Source organism: Oppia nitens, unplaced genomic scaffold (genome assembly GCF_028296485.1).
Source record: "Oppia nitens isolate AA-2021 unplaced genomic scaffold, nextdenovo-longstitch-racon4-pilon3 scaffold3_pilon_pilon_pilon, whole genome shotgun sequence".
NCBI classification, from domain to species: Eukaryota; Metazoa; Arthropoda; class Arachnida; order Sarcoptiformes; family Oppiidae; genus Oppia; species Oppia nitens.
The window spans coordinates 5,067,670-5,088,969 of record NW_026533221.1 but is presented as its reverse complement, the minus strand read 5'-3'; the positions used below and the strand labels follow the sequence as shown (position 1 = coordinate 5,088,969).

Sequence of the window (21,300 nt, the reverse complement as noted above, 5' to 3'; positions counted from 1 at the left end):
AATTGGTTATCTCATCAAATATAAGACCATTTGTTTAGCAATGAAAGTATCAAAGATTTATTAGTTGCAGATATAATGACTGAAGTGCTGATAATAATAATAATAATAATAATAATAATAATAATAATAATGATTATTATTATTATTATTAAAACTGAAATATTTTGTGGATTTATTTTAATTGGCTGACAAATATTAATTCTTTAATTAAAATTTCATATTTGATAACTATTTGTTAAATATAAAGAGACTGTATTTGTTATTATTGATCGTTAATTATTTACTTACTTTTAATTGCTTATTAAATATGGCACATATTTGAAAATCTAATGCATATATAATGTAATAATTAATTAAATGAAAAGTATAACAAACAAATTATCTATTAAAAAGTATAGATAATAATGACTATATTAAGTTTGTATAATTTATTTTTAGAAAAAAAATCTAATTTCAATGCACTAATATCTTAATAGTAAATAATGATAAAATAACTTATTTATTAATTATGTTTATATTTATTATCATTGAAAGTCAGTTTTGGAAATATTGGTCACTTTCTGTGTTAATATTTGGGTTATAGTAAATAAAATACTGTATATTTAATATAAATAGTATATTTATATATTATATATAATTTATATATAAATTGATAAAAAGTTTTATATACTGTATTATATAGAAATTTGTTTATAATCAATGTTTAGGAAAAATGTAAAGGGAGTTAAGCTTTTTATGTTGTTATCATTTCATGCAATTTAAAAACAGAAACAAATAGAAATTAAAATTTGTAAAATTATGGTATTATTATTAATATGACAACAATAATATAATCAATGAATGCATTATATTACTATTTATAAATACTTTAATTATCATAGTATTTTAATATTACTAATTATTAATGTATGAATAGAGATAGATTTTTTTTGTACAATACAAATTAATTATATAATTTTATTATTTCAATTATATAAATATTAAAGAACAATTACAATTAAATATAAATTATTTTCTAATCAAATTTTGATACATTGATAATAATATTTGGACAAACATTTACAATTGTTACATCTATAATTACTATAAATATATTTTTAATAAGATTAAAGTAATATTGCTAAGTTAAAATATCACTTATTTATTAAAAAATGCAATTGTGTGAAAATGTCGGCAATATTAATATACTAAATGTGATGAAACAAATTTTAATTTACAAAAGATTTCAATAAATTTTTACTAATAAAGGAAGTCTATGTTATTTAGCAATTGTTTCGCATCAAACATTTATAACAAAGGTTTCTTATTTAGGAAACTCCTTATGTTTATAAATCAATGTTTTAATATACAGTATATATCATATAACGAAAATTTTGGAAAATATTATAATATAAAATATATAGTATTTAGTATATTATGTAAGTTTGTTTAATATTAGTGAACTACCATATAGTTAGAACGGATGTACTCCCTGTGCGTTATCAATGTTTTTTCAATCATTATTTTAAGTGTTTTAATCTATTGATTAGTTATTTACAGTATGTCTCAGTCATTGCCATATTATTATTATTATTATTATTATTAAAAGTGTCCTAAAGTTTTCGCGCCAAAAGCATATATATCTCATGTGATATATTGTATTAAAAATAAGGTCTTTCACGGGCTCTAGTATTGCACTTCACAATAAAGAAGAAGCACTGGAGTGTAACTAAAGAATAGAAGGTTTGTCGAGAAGGGAAATGGAGGTCTGGGACGGGATATGGAGGTCTGGGACTGGAAATTGGATGAATGCCTCTTATTTTTTAACGTCTCTCTCTCTCTCTTTTTTCTCTCTGCATAATATGCATATAAAATACAGTACATAAGTATATACTTATAGACAGTGTATTTCACAAACTATTGATATAATTTATACAGTATTATAATAGTTTAATAGTAATCTAAACTTTTGTAGTACTTGTACTTAAAAATTTTATTCAAATGTAGTGCAATGTTATGCAATGCACATATTGAATCAATATTATTGATTGTAAACTATTAATACTTTAAATATATTAGTATCAAATATGATATAAACTATATATGCAATATTTAAAGTAAAATTATAAAATAATAATTAATTAATTATTTCAGTAGTATTGATACAATTATTTCTTTAAACACATTTTTAGTAATAATAAATTTTATGCATATAATAGCGTACAGATGTTTGAATTACAATATATTAATGATTTTTGTGGTAAACATTAACACAAAAGAGTAGTTTAGCATTTGATTTGTGAAAGCATAGCAAAGATTGCCAATAATTTGCAGCATTATATGAATTGTCTGGGAAGTCATAAACTGTATAATATATTGTATCTATAGGCCGGTACTCTATCAGCTATTATTACACCTGTCATATCCGTTCCCTTTAACAATAGCCCCAATACAATACCTGAGCACATCCTTACACTTGTTTTTATACCTTTTAGACTGACTTTGGGATCTTATGTGCAATATTTGTTTATTAGTTTTTTCAGACTTACTGTAATTGCTTTTTACAAACCAATTTGTATACACAATAGGCATAATTATGTTTAACCTTAAAATAAATATATTTAATACAAACAAAATTCACCCATTAATATAAAAAATTATTATAATTTAATATATAGTATTATACAACTTGAAATTTCAATAACGTTATATAATGTTATAACGTAATTCAATAAAACATTTATAATATTTTGTTTGAATTATTTTAGAGTAAAATTGAAAAAATTAAAAACAGCATCGATTGAGAATTTTTTCTCTATATTTGGCACTAATATCACAAATGTCTAGATTTGTAATATTACTGTATATGGGAATAGTTTTAAACTTCATATCAATAGTTTAACCATTGGGTGGGCCACTAAAAGAGGCATAATTGCAATATTGATTGCCTCCTCATGTGGTGCATATGATGTCCGTTCCGGCAATTGTTGTCTGAGAGGAATGTCAGTACAACCTCTCGCCCACTAAATGGATGCACTAATTATGAAACTTAAACTAATAGCTATGTAAGACTGTAATAACAATAAATACCAGTCCTAAGTTAGGACTCCTAACAATGCACCGGGAGATAAGTTACATTAATAACCTATAAGCTAATGGTTTAAAAGTGCAATAAAAATATTTAAAAAAAACAATTCATAAATTATTTAAAAGAAAAAATAATTGTTTAATGAGGACACCAAACGGTAAGTATTATTTTATCGGTCAGTTAACTCTTGAAGTTTATCTATTTTACTGACCAAATAATTAATAAAATAATATCAACTGTGTTTACTTTGATAACTTAAATTTATAAATTACAAATACATTGATACCGATATTGACATTATTGGTGATCATGTGATGAAATTATTTATTTAGTTTTCCCATTGAATTCAGAAACTAAAGATAAACTTTTGCAAAATTTGTGTTTGAATTCTCAGCAAAACTGTTTTAAAGGTTTTATGATTAATAGGAAAAATAACGATTAGCTTTTGATCCGATTATTTTTTTTGTACTTCAATTTAATTTTATCGTCAATTTATTTAAAAATTTTTGAAGGACGAGATTTATGTTGATATCAATTTCATCAATAACTATAGGTTTGCGCCAAAAATCTTTGAAATAAATTATTAAAAATTGCCAATTCTTTTACTAAAATTAAAGTTAATTATTAATAATATAAAATTTACTAATAATTTAATATACTTTATTAAACACTAAGTATAAAACACTAATTTTGACTTTAATATAAAGTATAATTCTGAACCGTAAGTATTGAATTGATTTTAGTCGACAGTTTAGTGTTTAAATATGTAATAATAAAACAATTTTGTTGTTTATAAAATCATGAATAAGTTTAAGATATTTTGTATCATCAATTCAAATATTTGAATTTAAACCTGAAAGCTTATTTGAAAAAATTATAATTTTCAAGTATTATTTTTTGCGCTATTTATCTATGAATTACACTTTGAAAGCATTGAAGGCTTTAATTTTGGACAAAAAGCCGTTGAAAACCATATTAGCAGTAATACTGTATGAATTTATTGAATATATTATTTAGTCGATGATAAAAAATATTTAAAAAATCAGTTTTTTTGGACCAAAATTGCCGACAGAAATGCTTACATAATATTATTTTTTTAATAATTGAGTTCTTAAATACATTCACTCTTTGCATCAGATAATGTCAAATGACTTTAAGGCAGTTTTGGAAATAACTAACACTTATATAAGTTATAACCAAATGGTTTTAAGTTAAAAACGTTGTCTTCAAAATAGCACTGTTTTGATGCCTCAAAGCTTTGATCCCAAAGACAAATATAAAATCAAATAGACATCTCTCTCTTTCTCTCTCTCTTTCTCTCCATTCTAACATAACGTTTAATTATAATATACTTTATTACTATTTTATTTTTTACAACTTGTCTGCATTTTTTATCACCAAAAGCCCCCGATATTATGACTAATATAAAATGTTATCATATATTATAAATTATTCAACAAATATACGAACATTTATTATGTCCGACACAAACAGTGTAATTATATACACAATAATTTGCAACTTTATTGGTTAAAACGTGAGACAAGATTAGTGAATAAAGTAATTTTTAATTAATTTAAATTTTAGAAAAATTAATATTCAGTTAAATGCTTTTATAAAATTTTTACAGATTTTTATTAATAGTTTGTCTGAATATGTTATTATTCTGCATTTTTCGCATAAAATATAACTAAAATATAACTAAAATCAATAACTTTGTGCATAAATTGTGCGACAATTTGCAGAACAAATTTGCTTTACATATGAGGTGCGACCCAACCACTCATCGGTCTAATTGGTGTCCGATTTATTTCTTCAGTAAAATAATTTCCGACAATAGTATTATAGGTATACTGAGACTCATTATAACCACTGCCAGAGCCCTCGTAATTGTTTGGATTATAATCCATAGTCTTATCTGAAACCAAATGAGGAGTTAACGTGTGTTGAGAGCAGTGCTCGTATTGTTGCAAACGCTTCTTCTTCTGATAATATTCATAGACATTGCATGCAATCAATGCCATAACCATCAGGAATGCCACTAATGGTAAGACAACAAACAACATGGGATACAACCAGCCGTTCCAACCTAAGTATGCATTCATTACATATAAGCAACAAATTATCGGATAAAACACTTCAGACCATCAGATGAATTACTGCCCGAATAATGTGTGGCATATCTGGTGTTAATTTGGTGACCAAATGCCATCAATGATAACGATATCTTCAGATTGTATTTATATTTAATGACAATAAAATTAATTTCTTCAGTCTATTCACGTTAATAACAGTCATAAAGAATTTTATATAAAGTGATGCGTTTGGAAAGTAACTCAAATCAATATATTTTTGTTTTTAAATGCATTAAACAAACCGTTTCATTGGTAACACCACTACAAATACCTAGTCTTTCTTAACAATTTTTATTGACAAACAGCTATTAAAAAAAGAAAATTTACTATAAAAACATAAAAATGTAATTTTAGTTTTATAAAGCAATAAAGAAATAAATGCAGTAAATAAATCAATAAATTTAGATAACAAAACATTGACATTCAAATATTCATTATTTGAATGTCATTAACAATAGCATATTAAACATTATAATAAATATTGTACTTTATTTGTGAAAAAATTTTTATTAATAACTTGTATATGTAATACAATTATTATTTTTATATAACGTATATTACAATGTATTTCATAATTTAAATAAAAATTAAACAAAAAAAATAATTAAATAGATATGCAAAAATATCGTATAATTTATTTATAAAATTTACTATATATTTATTTTTGTCCTTAACTTTTATTAATAATTACCTATTTTTTGTAAAACAATTTAAATAATGTAAAAGTAATACAATATCTCTATAAGTGTTTGCAATAAATAAGACCACATTATCGTCGATTAGACGGGTAGTCCAGCCTTCTCTCTGCAGACTCGCATCAGTGCTCTTAACATGAATTGTCTTCTCGACAGTTCCCTTACGTGCTGTTTATATAAATTTGCATTTAATGTCATTATTTTTAAATAATCAATTCATATATTTGCATATAATTTAGTTGACAACACTTTTTTCAAACAGGTATTGTACGCAAAACAAACTAAATTGTGCTAAACTGCAAATTATATTTAATATACGGTAAGTCATATAAAGTAAATCTAAATAATTATTATAAATGTTTTTTAATCAATAGTTTAAAATATAACTAAACATTAATAAATAATTAAAAATACAGTATATTGATTATCTTTACAATACTCAATTTATATTCAGATAGTAATGATACATATCCTAACCTATACTGTATACCGTTTATAATATATATACTATTTTAATATCTATTGATTATTGTCAATGTCTTTCATAAAACAAGCATTTGTTCAGTGTTTTATACAAATGCTTTTTACGGGTAATAATAATTGATTTTTAATGCCTAAACATATACTGTAAAAACATTTTATACAAATAATATAACCAATTATTAAACAATAATATAACATAAATTTACAATAAAATAATTAACACAAACCTTTAAAAATAGCTCTAAATCGATGACACCTTTACGTAAGGCTTCGCTTAAATAATAGATGGCATCGACAATAGCATTCTCTTCAGCAAAAGAGTTCAATAATTGCTTATATAATGGTTGTGTCGGACCAAACACTTCATCGATGTCTATATTCTTTTCCTTGTCGTCACATTTGGCCATTACTTCCAATAACTGAGCGTTCTTTGTACTCAATTCTTGTTTTGAGTCATTTATTTCTATCATCTCGTCCTCCATTCGTCTCATAATATCTTCTAATCTATGCTTACCTTTTGTCAACTCTTCGCCTAAGAAGTTAACAAATTAATAAAATATTAATAAAATATTAATTTGTTAACTGTTTTATTAATTATATAATGAATGATAACTAACTTGTTTTCTTGAGGACATCCATTTCTGCCTGATTTTGAGCCATCTTTTCCTTAACTCTTTGTTTAACTGCATCTTCAATAGCACTGATTAATGAAACCCTAATATGTTCCTCAGTTATAGTTCCCGTTCCTCCGGGACTTAATTGCTGCGATTGAGTCGGTGTGGTATAACTTTGGGAATAAGGCGGGTATGGAGTATTGGATGTCGTGCTCGGTATATAAGGCTGTGGACCGGTTGCTGTGGGATATGGAGGAGTCGTAAAAGGATACTGAGTGTGGGGTTGGTATTGAGCGGGATATGGAGTCGATGTGGTTGGCATTCCCGTTGGGTTTGGAATACGCGGCATTGGTTGATAACCTGTAATATTTAAAATAAGTTTTAATTAGTATTTAATTTTAAAACTAAACAGTTTTTACTGTTAATTTTAAAGGATATAAAAAATAATTTTATAATAATAGTGACTGTCTTACAGTTAGGACTTGAAAAGAGAGGAATTCCTATCCAATATTGAAAATGATAATCAAGTGATAGCATTATTAGTTAAAAATAAAGTTAAACTTAGTATCAGTTTATAGAAATTGTAGTTACGGTACGGTAAAAGTCAAGTCAAATACAAACCGGTACTCGTCTGACCTACAAATGATGGCTCACCAGTTTGGCCGACATTTTTCGGCTTTGAATAGACAGGCGGTGTCTCACCGAATACACAAATCATCACTTGAATGACACCCAAGAGGTCCGATGTATTGGACTTCCAATCACTTAAATATGGCAAATATATGCGACCCGATTGGTCAACATGTTTGGACACTTTGATAGTCATATCTTTGGTAGGTTTCACATAACAGATGGGCGCGTCGTACGGATGCGATTCGGTTAACCAAATGCTGACCGGAATATTATAGACAGCGCCCCTATAGGGGACGGGTATTGTACCCGTCAGACACACCAGATCTCGTTGATTGCCGTTTGGAAAGACATACTTTTCCCCTTTTGGTGACAAATTCTTGTACATATTGATGGCCGACATTACGTCCCGTTTGCTTTGATCCACATATCGGTACTAATCGGTGGACAAAAAATACGGTCAATGTTTATATAATATGATATCATATATATATGTATATATATACAGTGTATATATACAGTATATTTTCAATCAATTCATCAATTAATTTGATTAATCAACTCATTTGACCACTTTATTGACATACTTTAGCATTGGTCAACAGTCTGACCACTTCTGACATTGACATAGTTCGGGTGTTTTGGTGGCCAACTTCGGTAATAATGACAATAATTACAAATAATAAATATTTGACATTAAATATGAAAACAATTTCCTCTGAAAAGTGAAATATTTTTGTTTCACTTATTTATTGTTTGCTTTCAATGTTATCCCTGTTTTACACCCAAACTATACCCCAAAACACTATATGTCTCACACCTGACAACAGCTGATAACTACTGTTTTGACCACTTTTTAGACCACATTTCGGGTCATTATATCTGACAAATAGTTTTACTTTTATTTAATTTGATTATAAAATTTCAAAAAATAAATTATATTTAACTATTTTAGGATATTTTTTAATAAACAATTTATTATTATTATTATTATTATCACAGTATATAACTGTAACGTTGTTTGTGAGTAATTGACTCATATATGACATCATTGTTTAATTGAATCAATTGATTGATTGATTGATTCAATTGATTGATAATTAATATAATAGTGTCTTAACATTGAATTGAATAACAACTAAATGTGTAGTAATTGTGTGTAAATATATTTCAAATGTTTATAGTCTCTCTCTCTCTCTCTCTCTCTCTCTCTCTCTCTCTCTCTCTCTCTCTCTCTCTCTCTCTCTCTCTCTCTCTCTCTCTCTCTCTCTCTCTCTCTCTCTCTCTCTCTCTCTCTCTCTCTCTCTCTCTCTCTCTCTCTCTCTCTCTCTCTCTCTCTCTCTCTCTCTCTCTCTCTCTCTCTCTCTCTCTCTCTCTCTCTCTCTCTCTCTCTCTCTCTCTCTCTCTCTCTCTCTCTCTCTCTCTCTCTCTCTCTCTCTCTCTCTCTCTCTCTCTCTCTCTCTCTCTCTCTCTCTCTCTCTAACCGATTGTCCCCAAAATCCCTGAAATCTGATTGTAATTTCCCCAACAATTTCCAGTAATTTCTGAGATAATAATTCTCGCGATTTATTTCTTTATTATTTATAACAGATTTGTCGCACACTTTGACTTCATTTCAAAGAGAAACTAACGGATGAAAACTTAGAGACAATTGAGTCATAAAAGACTACCAAAGACTGATCACATACAAGAAGTGGAGACAACGGTAAGTGACACCAAACACACACACAATGGTTGACTACAGTAAGTGGAGGACTATTGAGGTATGTCTTTGATATTTTGGTCATTAAATTATTATGTCATTTGTTTTTAACATGTATTGTCTTTTTTTTTGCAATGATTTCATCAGATCAGTGATGATGAAGACGATACACATCCCAACATTGACACGCCGTCATTGTTTCGATGGAGACATCAGGCAAGAGTCGAGAGGATGTCTGAAATGGAGGCGTCAAAGAAAGCACTCAAAGATAAGAGAAACGATTTGCACAACAAACTGAAGGAAGCGAAACAAAAGGCCAAACAAAACGATAATAACGAAAGTAAAGAAGAGATGAAGAAATTAGAAGAAGAATTGGCAAAGTTGGACAAAGAACAAGAAGAGTTGGATCAAAAGGAGAAATTACTGCCTTGGAATGTGGACACCATCTCTAAGGAAGGATGCAATAAGACTGTCATCAATAAACCAAAACCTCGAGCCGACAGAAGTAATCTGAGCGAAGAAGAACAGGAAAAGTTCTACAAAGAGTTTATAAAGAAAAACGAAGAAAAGCTAAAACACTTCGGAATGTTAGGCAAACCAGAAGATTGCAAACGATATCTTATGGAAAATCATGATTTAGGTGTATATCATAAAAGTTTATATTATTGGACATTGAAATGTATTTTAGTTATAAATTATAAAATTATTTTATTTTTTTAAAAAGTTTGTGAAGAGACGGCCAACTATTTGGCGCTTTGGTGTCTAAATCTTGAGATTGAAGACAAACACGATTTGATGGAATTTGTTGCCAAACAAGTGGTGTCAATGCAGTACATCCTTGAATTAGCCAAACAACTCGATGTCGATCCACGAGGATGTGTCTCATCTTTCTTTGCACGCATTGATAAAGCAGACAAAGAATACAAAGACGCGTTTGAAGACGAGTTGCGGGCATTCAAAGAGAGAATCCGTGAGAGGGCTCGCATTCGGGTGGAACAGGCTATGAAAGAAGTAGAAGAAGAAGAGAGAAAAAAACGTATCGCTTCCTCACCAGGAGGTCTTGATCCAGAAGATGTCTTCAATTCACTGCCAGAATCGCTTCAAAAGTGCTTTGAATCGCGTGATATTCAACTTCTTCAGAAAACAATTGCGGAAATGCCTGAAGAAGAGGCACGCCTTCATATGAAGCGATGCATTGACTCGGGTTTATGGGTTCCCGACGCCAACTCTAAGGAACTTCTATTGGGCGGAGAAATTGAGAGCGAAGACAACTCTGAAGGAATCTATTCAGAGTTAAAATCCAATTAAAAAGAAAAATTAATGAATGAAAACACATTTCAAACATATTTTGTGTTGTTTTGTATAAAATTATTATTTTAAGTTCTAATCATTTTTTATTTCCAAATAATTCTTAAAAGTTTACTTATTTACAAACCGCTTATTCATATTTTTGTTAATATAAGTAAAATTTTACCTTAAATTTATTGAAATTTAATTTATAATATACAGTAGATTATAAATATTTTTAAAATCTATTTTGTTTAGTCTATTATCAAAATTGATGATTATATTAATAATCTTTGCAAACATTTAAAAAGTTAGATTTGTTTGAAAATGTTTTATGTTTAGAAGTTAATATAACTTAAAGACCCACTTAATGGTTATTTGAGATTTTTTGCCGTAAATTATATATATTTTATTTATTTTATTTAACATTTTATGCTATTATTAAAGTTTATTTACTCTTATATAATAAAAATTTCGTGTCAATTTATAATTAACGGTATTGCGATTTTTAAAAAATTATTAATCAAACATAGTTTTTAAAACTAGGAGTAAAATAAACTTTTGTGATTTTTTTCAATTAATTCAAAGCGGAAGATGACTTAGCGTTTTACTACATTTGCTGTAACTATACTATAGTTTTAACCAATAATTGTCGATAAATTCTTTGAATGGTTTCATGATTTTGATTATGATTTTCATGGAAAAACGTTTAGATTTTTGTTACTTTATTTTAACTGAGAGGTTATTAAATTAAAGTAAATCAAATAAAGTTTTATTATTGCAAAATGATATCGGTTAAATCGTATTACATTAATTTAATAATATTGGTAAGTTATTTTTACAAATATTTAAAACAATCAATTATTATAATTTGTTTTAATTAACTTTTAAGCTAATGTTTTATGTGATTGCAACTGAAGCTCAGTTATCATCATTATTTGAAAGTCATAATTATATGAAAAGACCCCATAATCAAGAATATGGTTCATTACCTCTATATAATGACATGAATACCAATTATCCAAACCCTGTTAGACCTTTAGATATAAGATTTGAAAGCAATCATCCGATGCGAACCGCAAATCCATATCCAATAAGTCATAGCACTGGTCAACCTAATTATGATACCAAACGGTTAATTCCTATCGGAGGTTATCCGCATCATAATCGCTTCAATATAGGACACATGGCTTTTGGAAGTCAAGGATTTCCTAACAGTCCGTACCAACCCTTCCAGAACATCCATAGTCCGCATCAAATGCTTAGTCATCTGATGCCCCATACATTCAATTTAATTAACAATCTGAGAGCCAGTCTTAATGCAGGAATTCCTTCTTATGGTTTTGGGTACGGCGTCGTCAACGATGGATTTATCAGTCCTACCAATAATATCCCTTACCGTTTGCCTCCATTAAGAAATGGTAATTCAGATGAAGATAATGATAATGAAATCAAAGATAAATTATCATCTTCTGGTTCGAGTCCTGTTACGAGTAAAATACATAGAAATGTCTAACATTTTAATTTTTATTAATTATAATTATTATAGTTTAGCTATAATTTATTCATTATATTAATCTATTACTTATAAAATAATATTTTATTAAAATATTTATACAGTTTATTATTACTGAATTTTTATTAATTCATGAAATTTATTTTTTATTTATTATTGAATCGTGAATTCAATTAGATTTAAACAATTCAATTGTAATTTGATATAACTTTTTTTGGTTAATAAAATGGGTTTTATTTACAAAATATTTGTCTGTAGTTTATTTGTTTGCATTTCATGTAAGTAAATATTATAAATATATAAAAAAATGATAAATAAATTTATTTTATGAAATCTTCAGACACACCGATGACATATAGTTTGTGGCGCTCGGAGTTTGTCGAGTGTCGACATGAAGGTCGACCTCAACTGACAACTATTTCATGTCTATCACCTGATCTGTTATATTGTTGCTATAATAATATCGATGAAGATATTAGTGATAATATTGAGACCATTGTTGATAACAATTATACGGATATTATTGGACATCACTGTTGTTCGTTAGACAAGTTTCTCAATGAACACAAGTTTGTTACAGTATTTACGATATTATGTTTGAATTTTTTTAATTGACATTTATTTTAACTTTTCTAGCATTTTGTTATCAGTTATTCATATATTAGTTTGGATTAATGTAATAGTTTTTGTCATTTTAATAGTAAGTGCTTTATATCTATTTTATCACTCAATTGCAATAAGAGAAGAGGAAAAAAGTGATAACGAAAAAATTATCAAATCTATTAATTATGATAATAAAAAAAAATCTTTTAAAAAGTAAAATTATATTTTAGTTACGAATAAAAATCAAATAAAGTAAATTCAAACATTAATTCAGATCTATTAATATTTGTTAATATTTTGTTTTTTTGCATTTTTAAAATGATGATGATCTACCATTATATAATGAAATCATTATATTTTAGATTGTTTTAAATTTCACTTATTTCTACTTTCAAGTATTAAAATTTATAAACTATATTTATACATATACTTCATAAAACCAAAAATGCATAATATATTATAGAATTCAATTTAACTCAAGATTATATTTGTCGCATAAAATTATAAATATTTTAGATTTTTTGGTTAGTACTGTATATCAAAATATTTGTTGTTGTTGTGATGATTGGATTAAATATTTTATTTGCACTTTTTATTTATTAACAAATATAAATTGACTTATACAGTATGATAATATATTTAAATCAAAATATGCATAAGTTTAGTAGTTATTATATACTGTATAGTTAAAAATATTTTTAATATACCGTATACAGTATTTTAAAACTGTAGTATATCTTATATTATATTTCAAGTAAATTATATCTAAGATTACATCAAATCTAATATTACTAATGATTGATAAATACTAATAGAGTAATGTACTGGTATAATTAACTAAAATTATATAATTGATGAAAATAAATAACATTTAAAAACTTATTAATTTTTAGTCATTCACGTTTTTAATTTTGCATCTGAGTCATTACAATATCAGATAAATTTTATATATTTATACTAAACATTATAAATTAGATTCAAATTTCAATAGTAATAAATTCTGATCTGATAAATATAAATATATATTTTTCGATAATATTTTTCCTAAATCTTATCTTTCTTTTAAATATATATATATATTTATATAAATATGACTAAAAATAAAATTATTTCTGAGATAGTACAGTTTTTAATTATAATTATAAGTTACTATAAAAGATATTGCATAAGTTAGTAAACTATTATATAAACAATAACTTTCATAAGGCTTGCAATCATTTATCTAAATAAATATAATATTTAATATATTTCTATATATACTGTATAACAACTTTGTATATTTTTATACCTATGTTATACATGTACAGTACTTACCTTTATATCATACATATTGTATATCTATATATATTGTAAAATATACGTTATATTTGGTGTATTAATAGATCAATCTATACTTAGATTGTATTTTTGACATACGATAATAATAATAAGTTATAGCTGTATCTCTTGGGATGCGAAATATAATAACAAAATTTCATAACTTTATAAATTATAATGAATTATTTTTACTATAAATTCAGGTAAAACTACAAAAATCAATACAATTTATAATCATAAAATAACTGATAATAAATTAGTTTTATTATTAGCAATAAGTCAAGTGGAAAAATCAAACTTTCTTAATGAATAATAGATGTTGTGATTGATATTTAATGAGTATTTGATAGTATAGTATTTCAATTTATTTTTACCAAATGATAACTAAATAAGTGGTATACTTTTACGCAAATTAGTTCATCAATTATTAAATCTTAAAAAATAAACTTTTATGCATTAAAATATATTGAAATTAAGTATATCTTGTATAGTATATTACTTTACGTTAGTTTATTATTTTACTTATTGTTGAATGTTTTAGCTATAAAAAATAAAATAAATTTTTATTATTATTTAATATTTAAATGATAGAAGTTATAGTCTATAGTTATAGTAAATATGTCTTACATTTATTTTTATAAAAATTTTACATACATTGTGTGTGCAAACTAAACCATTGATGTCCTAATCTCTCTTTATTAAGTTATAGTACTTTATAAAAAAAGTTAAAAATTAACTAAAGGGTGTAACATAATATAAAATTATTTAGAATTAATTATAAATTAATGTTAAATTACTTTTTAATTATTTATCAATGAATTTACCTGATAAACTTCATAGAAACGTTGTTATTAATTTACTATAATTATATAATTATTGATTCTGAATAATATTGGATAATAATGTAAATATTTTATTATTATTTGAAGTATAATTAAAGACAATTAAAATGTCTAGAAATTGATAATAATAAATAATTTATTGCTACACAAAAATTATATTATCTAAACAACACAAACAAATAGCAATTAAATGACATAACAATAGCTAAAAAAATAAAAATATCAAATAATTACTTAGTTAAACAATTTATGTATAATAAATCTATTAATTGTGTTTTTATATCTTATTGTAAATATTTATAATAATGAATAAATTAAAAATAATTTTAATAAAATATACTGCATATTATATTCATGTTATTATGTTATACTGTATTTAATATACTGTATTCATATTATATTCATTTAATTAATTCAAAATAAAACGTTTGGATTTATAATGAAAGTTATAAATAATGATCACTTTTAATGAAATTGTATTTATTGGCATAATTATTGATTTATAATATATTATGATATATCAATGAATAACCATAAAAACTATAAATTTAATTATTTTGAAGTTAACATTTATTTAAATGTTTGATATTTTTAAATTTTAATTTTAGTAAACATATTTAAAATTTAATATTTTTCAATCTTTTAATGCAAAAATGCCAACTTTTTCAATACACAATTATATAAAAATCGATATAATCGATACTAAATAACTTGAAAATTTTAGTGAATTGATAATTAATTTTATGTAAATTTACTCTTATTTTTATGCATTTGATTTATATTATTGATACTTAAAGCGAGTAATAAAATGAATCACTATTTTATGATTAATTGTTATTTTACTTATTTTTATTCAATAATTTCGATCCAAAAACAGCAATAAAATAACGCAAATATACAGTATTTTACTCTTATATTTTATTATTTATTTCTTTAATATTTTTTAAACAAAAACATTTTCAAACATTCATAACAACAACATGAATGCTAAAGTATGATAATATTGCTTATAAATTATCAAGCACAATTTTCATAATAAATTGCTTATATGGCTGTACCATATATGCTAAATATTAATTATTTGAATTTATGGGTTAAATAAATGGACACTAAAATACTACTCTATATTATTGTATAAATGAACTGTTAATCGATAAAAGACAAAAAAAGATATATAATTGACATTATTTTTATATTTACTAAAATCTAGTGCACTATTTAAAGAACTGTTGAAACATTATATTTTTTGATGTTATATTAAATGGTAAAAACATTTTCAGATAATCTACTGAAAAAAATGTTAAATTTCGAAATATTGTTTAATATTTTTTATATGGCTTTGTTTTTTGTTGTATTTTCAAAGTGGTTTATGTTATTTTTTTTATTAAAGTATTATATTTCGTTTTATCAAAATTATTATTTAAACAAATTTATTTATCAATTAAAGCAAAATATAAAGTTTACTGAAACACTTGTTACAAATCTCAATGATAATTAATTAATGTGTTTATCTATTTAAAGTGATAAATATATATTTAATAATTTGAAATATTATATTTATAGATGAAATGTACATTGATTGTTTATTAGATTATTTTAAATGCAATAATCATTATACTTTACTAATTTTAATGATAAAAATAATACAATAATTATTTTGTTATTATAATACATACCAATATTTTTTAAGTAACCATCATAGAGATGGGCAAATAGAAAGTTTCTAATAAATTTCCTTGAGAAAGTTTCTAGAAAGTTTCTCAGGAATAAATTTCCATAGAAATTTAACTTTATTGTTATACTATGGGATCCCCATATCTACAGCTATTGTAATACTATATTAATAATGAAACATTATATGAATAACATTATACTATACAAAATGGGATAACTATATGTAAAATAATTATAATTATTTAATAATAATCAATTTTGTAAAATTTTAATAATCATTTTATTATATATATAAGAATTTAAGATAATTAAATAAGTTAATTTTTACTTTAATTAATAATTAAAATATTAATACTCATATTTAATAATTACTTGTAAAAACAATGTATTGTTACATGATAACATATATCGAGAAAAACAAAATTAACATGGGGATCCCATAGATAGAAATTTCTTTTAGAAACTTTCTAGAAATTTCTCTATTATTTTATAAATTTCTATTTTTTGCCAACACTAAACCATCATATTCTAAATATGATAAATTTTTATATGTTTAAGTAATATTGTTATTACGGAAGTTATTGTAAAATTGTCTAATTGTTTTAATATATATATTTATTGCATAAACGGATTATAACATACAATTTATAAAAGATTTAACTTACATTATAATAAAATTTAATTTTTTAAATAAATTAAATGACAACTTTAATACTTTAATTCCATATACTGATATATATATAACTTTTTGTATAACTATAATTGGTTTGAGTAAACATATATACAATATTTAATTTTTAAGACTAAACTATTACTTTAAAAACTAGAATAAAATGATAAAATTGTTGAGTATTAACATTTATATAATAAAAAATTTATTTAAAAAACTGAACATAACTTTAATAATCAATAAATAAAATAAAACTTATTAATATAAACAAGTTTTATGCAAAACAAGAGATAAGATATATTTTGTATAATTTTTATTTACTGTATATATCTAATGATATATATATATATACAGTATATATATATAACTAAAATGAATAAATCTAGAACTATGACAACAAATTCATTAAATTTAGCGTTTGATAAATGAATTTAAGTATATATTGCTTTTGTGTAATTTAAACCCTAAACACAATATATTTATTTCTGCTAAATATTTACTCCGATCACTAATTTGATTTATTTTGCAAATACAGTATACAAATTTAGGATTATGTAATATTTTTAATATTATAATAATGAATATTAATATAGATAAAGTCAATATACGGTAGTCTAAATAAAATATTTTTATTTAATATACTATATTATACAGTATACACTGTATACTGTATACTAAACATGTCAAATTGCGGGAAAAAATTTATAAATACATGTTTTAAAAAATATTAAAAAATAATGAAAAATATATAATAAAATGAAAAATAATAAAAAATTAAAAAATATACATAATAAGTACATTAAATAATTATAATAAAAATTAACAACAATTATTATCTCACTTATTATCACTATTACTGTTATAATTATTATTACTTAACAGTATTTAATACTTTTTGTTAAAATATTTCCCAATCATTTCAATTTTATTATTTAAACTAATTTTATATTCAATGAGTTGTTGAATGAATGCTTAATTGTTTAAAATGGAAATCACTTGATTGCACATATTGTTTATTTATAATGATAAAATATTATTTTTAACAAATTTTACTGATGATAACATTGAAATAATGTTAATATTAATTATTAATAATGTCAAAAAATATATATTTTTCTATTAATTTATAATATTTTTCTATTAATTTATAATATTTTTCTATTAATTTATAATATTTTACTTTATCTATCTATATAATGCCATTTAGATATTTTTGATTGTTTGTAAAACACATTATTTTAAATGTATGCATATTTGGTAACTAATGTGTTATTGTTTAATTTAGCACTTATATGTTAACTCTCCGCAAATTGACAACTTTACTGTATACTAGATATATAAATGATTTACTATATAAAAAAATAAATAATATTTTGTAATAATAAAATATGAATCAGACTATAATTATTATAACTGAAATGTTAGTATTAAAAAGTTATTCAAAACTAATACCAGTTGTTAATTTAATTATAGGAGAAAATTATATTAATTGCTAGAATATTATAGTATTTTGGAAATGTTTTCGGTATTATGTAATTTGACCGTAAAGTGCAAACACGTTAACAACTAATAGTTGTTTCACATACTAGTAAAACATATTTTGTAATATCCGATATTCATTTTTTTTGTGCACAAAACTTAATAAATATTACTTATTATAATATATATAAACTTGTTTTTGTTGCCATACTATTGAATAAATAGCAGAATTAGTGGAGACTATAGAATTGATTGACGGAAAGGAAAGCAATAGTTTATAGCTTTAGTAGAGTAGAGAACATATAATTTAATTTGTAGTCAAAGCTAACTCTTTAAGTAATCTACTCTTTAACTCATTAGTCAAAGCCTATTATCGATCACTTCAAACAAATGATGATTTAAATCAAAAATTGTTTTTTAAGTAAACTATTAGTTTATGCACGACTTATATAAATTATTTTCTTAACAATTAGCAAATCATTTAACATTATGATATTTTATTTGTTATACAGTATTAATACTTTAAATTTAGAAAAATATGAATTTTATGTCAATAGAAGATCTATTATATCCGAGTCATATACTGTACTATTGGATAAACATTTTATTTTGTTTGAATGAATATGAAATTTATATAAATGGTCAAAAAAATATAATTCTATGGTTAGATTGATTTGAAAAACAATGATATATGCATTAAGAGCTTTAAGACAGTTGATCCAAGCAATGCTTATCCAAATACAATAGTATATCAATAGTTATGGTTGTGTTTATATAAAGCATATTTACTATAAAATGCCGGCACCGGCAACATAACCATAAGTTGTTTGTATTAAATGAAAAATGATGTCTTGAACACTGAATTTGTGTGATAAGACCGTCATCTCTCACGTGAACACATATAACAGACATTCACTTTTTTAGACCAATTTATATACTGTATATTATATAACATTTTATGCCTCTTTAGGAAAACTATATGTTTGACGCTTATATCATCAAATTCCCTGAAGTGGTATTTGCAAACAGGTCTCACATGCCTTTCTCTCACCATTTCCATCAAATGTTCAAATCATTTAACACACTTTTAAACACCTATTTTTAAAACTATTATACTATTCTATTGCTATTCTAACTATTCTATTGTAAATCATACAATATTATTGCATTATTAACTAATTTAATTTGAAAAGTTATAAAAACTTTATAGTATTGGTGGCAACAATTATGACAGCATTTATTTGAATTATAAGTATTTACTTGTTTGATATGTTTAATATTTATTGGTATTAAAAAATATTTTCATATTAAAATATTATATAAAATTTGATACGATTTGAAAAATACTTGAAAAATCGATTTGTAAGCCATTGAAGCCATTTATTTGTGAATCAAAAATTAATATCCGAAATAGCATTGTATTCATAGGGAAAGTGTTGGCACTTATGGTGTGAGCGATGCGAACGGCTTTTACCCATAAAATAGATTCTCATTTCCGTATAAACAGTGCAGAGATTGTATTACATCTCTCGACGACATGTATTGCATGGCTTGCGCTGAGCGACAGCTGCACCGGCTCTAAGTGGTGGTCCGTAATGTTGTCGATAATATACCAGTGCTGTCTGTCTGACAGCACCTGTATTCTGGCTGATGACAGATATTAAGAGATTGTGATGACTATATCGACCCATTGTTTTGAGAGAATCAACTCCTGGCAAATATCAATCTTTCAAAAATCATAAGTTCATAGTTTTAAAGTTTAGCCCAAAATAAAGCATACATTGTTTGAAAAATTTGATGTCATTTAAAGGCATTAAAATGTTCACACATTTAATGTGTAACAAGAATTAACAAGTGATGTATAGGAGTAACCAAAGCATGTAATAATGTCATTGAAAATTGTTTCACCAATTCTAGCAAATGAGGCAAACATTACACAACATTTGCCACACATTTGTACTGTATATTCAGTATTTGTATATATACTGTATATATAGTAATAATACATACATAACATACACTCTTTAACACAAACTTTTTAATTAAACAAATTGATGACATTTCTCAAGTGTAACAATTCATTTGAAAATACAATTTATTAGTCACTCTAAGTATTCTATAATTATTTATTTTTTTATTGCAATGATTTTTGTGATTTTCTCAATTTTAACATCTGTTGTCATAAAATCCAAGTTTATATTATATTTATTGATTAGTGTGATAATTAACTAATTAACTATTGTTATTACAAATGTCTGCGTATTGATTAACTAACTAATGTGTCAATTGTTAATAAGATGTTATGTATATATTATAAATTTAATTATAAAATATGCATAAAATATTTGTGCAATTTATAAATAAAGTAAAATAAAATTAATTTATGAGTCATACACTGTATTTAAAATATTAATTTATTTAAATTAATAATGAAATTAAATGTAGAAGTATTTATTATCTAGAAAAGTATTTGTGTTTATAAAAAATAATAACATTTTTGCACAAAATCAGCAATTTTAACGATAAAAACAAATCATTAATTTAAATTAATTTAATTCACATTTCGTGCTCTCAGTTTATCTTTTA

General features: G+C 24.3%; 4 protein-coding genes across 8 annotated transcripts; 2 read left to right on the top strand and 2 right to left on the bottom strand.

Annotated features, from left to right (window-relative positions):
* Positions 1-4,824: 4,824 nt before the first annotated feature.
* Positions 4,825-5,344, bottom strand: LOC128957907 (uncharacterized). The gene is made up of 2 exons (XM_054303721.1): positions 5,213-5,344; positions 4,825-5,156 (listed from the first exon to the last, which is right to left on the bottom strand). The coding sequence occupies exons 1-2, from the start codon at positions 5,277-5,279 to the stop codon at positions 4,825-4,827; spliced, it is 399 nt and encodes a 132-aa protein (XP_054159696.1). The 5' UTR covers positions 5,280-5,344.
* A 530-nt stretch (positions 5,345-5,874) lies between these two features.
* Positions 5,875-8,465, bottom strand: LOC128957415 (tumor susceptibility gene 101 protein-like). 5 transcript variants are annotated; one of them, XM_054303164.1, is made up of 6 exons: positions 8,212-8,465; positions 7,616-8,060; positions 7,468-7,494; positions 6,998-7,354; positions 6,608-6,912; positions 5,875-6,065 (listed from the first exon to the last, which is right to left on the bottom strand). In XM_054303164.1, exons 1-6 carry the CDS (start codon positions 8,251-8,253, stop codon positions 5,982-5,984), a joined length of 1,260 nt encoding a protein of 419 aa, XP_054159139.1. In that variant the 5' UTR covers positions 8,254-8,465; the 3' UTR covers positions 5,875-5,981. The 5 variants fall into 5 exon arrangements, with proteins under 5 accessions (XP_054159139.1, XP_054159141.1, XP_054159140.1 ...); XM_054303166.1 differs by having other exon boundaries at positions 7,649-8,060; XM_054303165.1 differs by lacking the exon at positions 7,468-7,494.
* A 280-nt stretch (positions 8,466-8,745) lies between these two features.
* Positions 8,746-10,761, top strand: LOC128957295 (hsp90 co-chaperone Cdc37-like). Its single transcript, XM_054303031.1, has 4 exons — positions 8,746-8,779; positions 9,215-9,387; positions 9,474-9,966; positions 10,051-10,761. The coding sequence occupies exons 2-4, from the start codon at positions 9,355-9,357 to the stop codon at positions 10,632-10,634; spliced, it is 1,110 nt and encodes a 369-aa protein (XP_054159006.1). The 5' UTR covers positions 8,746-8,779; positions 9,215-9,354; the 3' UTR covers positions 10,635-10,761.
* A 1,571-nt stretch (positions 10,762-12,332) lies between these two features.
* On the top strand, positions 12,333-18,995 carry LOC128957906 (uncharacterized). The gene is made up of 4 exons (XM_054303720.1): positions 12,333-12,407; positions 12,470-12,698; positions 12,766-12,884; positions 18,940-18,995. Exons 1-4 carry the CDS (start codon positions 12,356-12,358, stop codon positions 18,993-18,995), a joined length of 456 nt encoding a protein of 151 aa, XP_054159695.1. The 5' UTR covers positions 12,333-12,355.
* The last annotated feature ends 2,305 nt before the right edge of the window (positions 18,996-21,300 follow it).

What these genes read in the sequence shown, in the direction of transcription:
- LOC128957295 (XM_054303031.1), top strand. Translation starts at nt 9,355, where the DNA reads ATGGTTGACTACAGTAAGTGGAGGACTATTGAG. An exon ending in GTAAGTGGAGGACTATTGAG is followed by an intron (nt 9,388 to 9,473) that starts GTATGTCTTTGA and finishes TGATTTCATCAG; the next exon opens with ATCAGTGATGATGAAGACGA. An exon ending in TATGGAAAATCATGATTTAG is followed by an intron (nt 9,967 to 10,050) that starts GTGTATATCATA and finishes TTTTTTAAAAAG; the next exon opens with TTTGTGAAGAGACGGCCAAC.
- LOC128957906 (XM_054303720.1), top strand. Translation starts at nt 12,356, where the DNA reads ATGGGTTTTATTTACAAAATATTTGTCTGTAGTTTATTTGTTTGCATT. An exon ending in TTTATTTGTTTGCATTTCAT is followed by an intron (nt 12,408 to 12,469) that starts GTAAGTAAATAT and finishes TGAAATCTTCAG; the next exon opens with ACACACCGATGACATATAGT. An exon ending in AATAAGAGAAGAGGAAAAAA is followed by an intron (nt 12,885 to 18,939) that starts GTGATAACGAAA and finishes TTGAATAAATAG; the next exon opens with CAGAATTAGTGGAGACTATA.
- LOC128957415 (XM_054303164.1), bottom strand. Translation starts at nt 8,253, where the DNA reads ATGTCAATGTCAGAAGTGGTCAGACTGTTGACCAATGCTAAA. An exon ending in GGATGTCCTCAAGAAAACAA is followed by an intron (nt 6,913 to 6,997) that starts GTTAGTTATCAT and finishes TTAACTTCTTAG; the next exon opens with GCGAAGAGTTGACAAAAGGT. An exon ending in ATTTAGAGCTATTTTTAAAG is followed by an intron (nt 6,066 to 6,607) that starts GTTTGTGTTAAT and finishes TTATATAAACAG; the next exon opens with CACGTAAGGGAACTGTCGAG.
- LOC128957907 (XM_054303721.1), bottom strand. Translation starts at nt 5,279, where the DNA reads ATGGCATTTGGTCACCAAATTAACACCAGATATGCCACACATTATTCG. An exon ending in GGGCAGTAATTCATCTGATG is followed by an intron (nt 5,157 to 5,212) that starts GTCTGAAGTGTT and finishes ATGCATACTTAG; the next exon opens with GTTGGAACGGCTGGTTGTAT.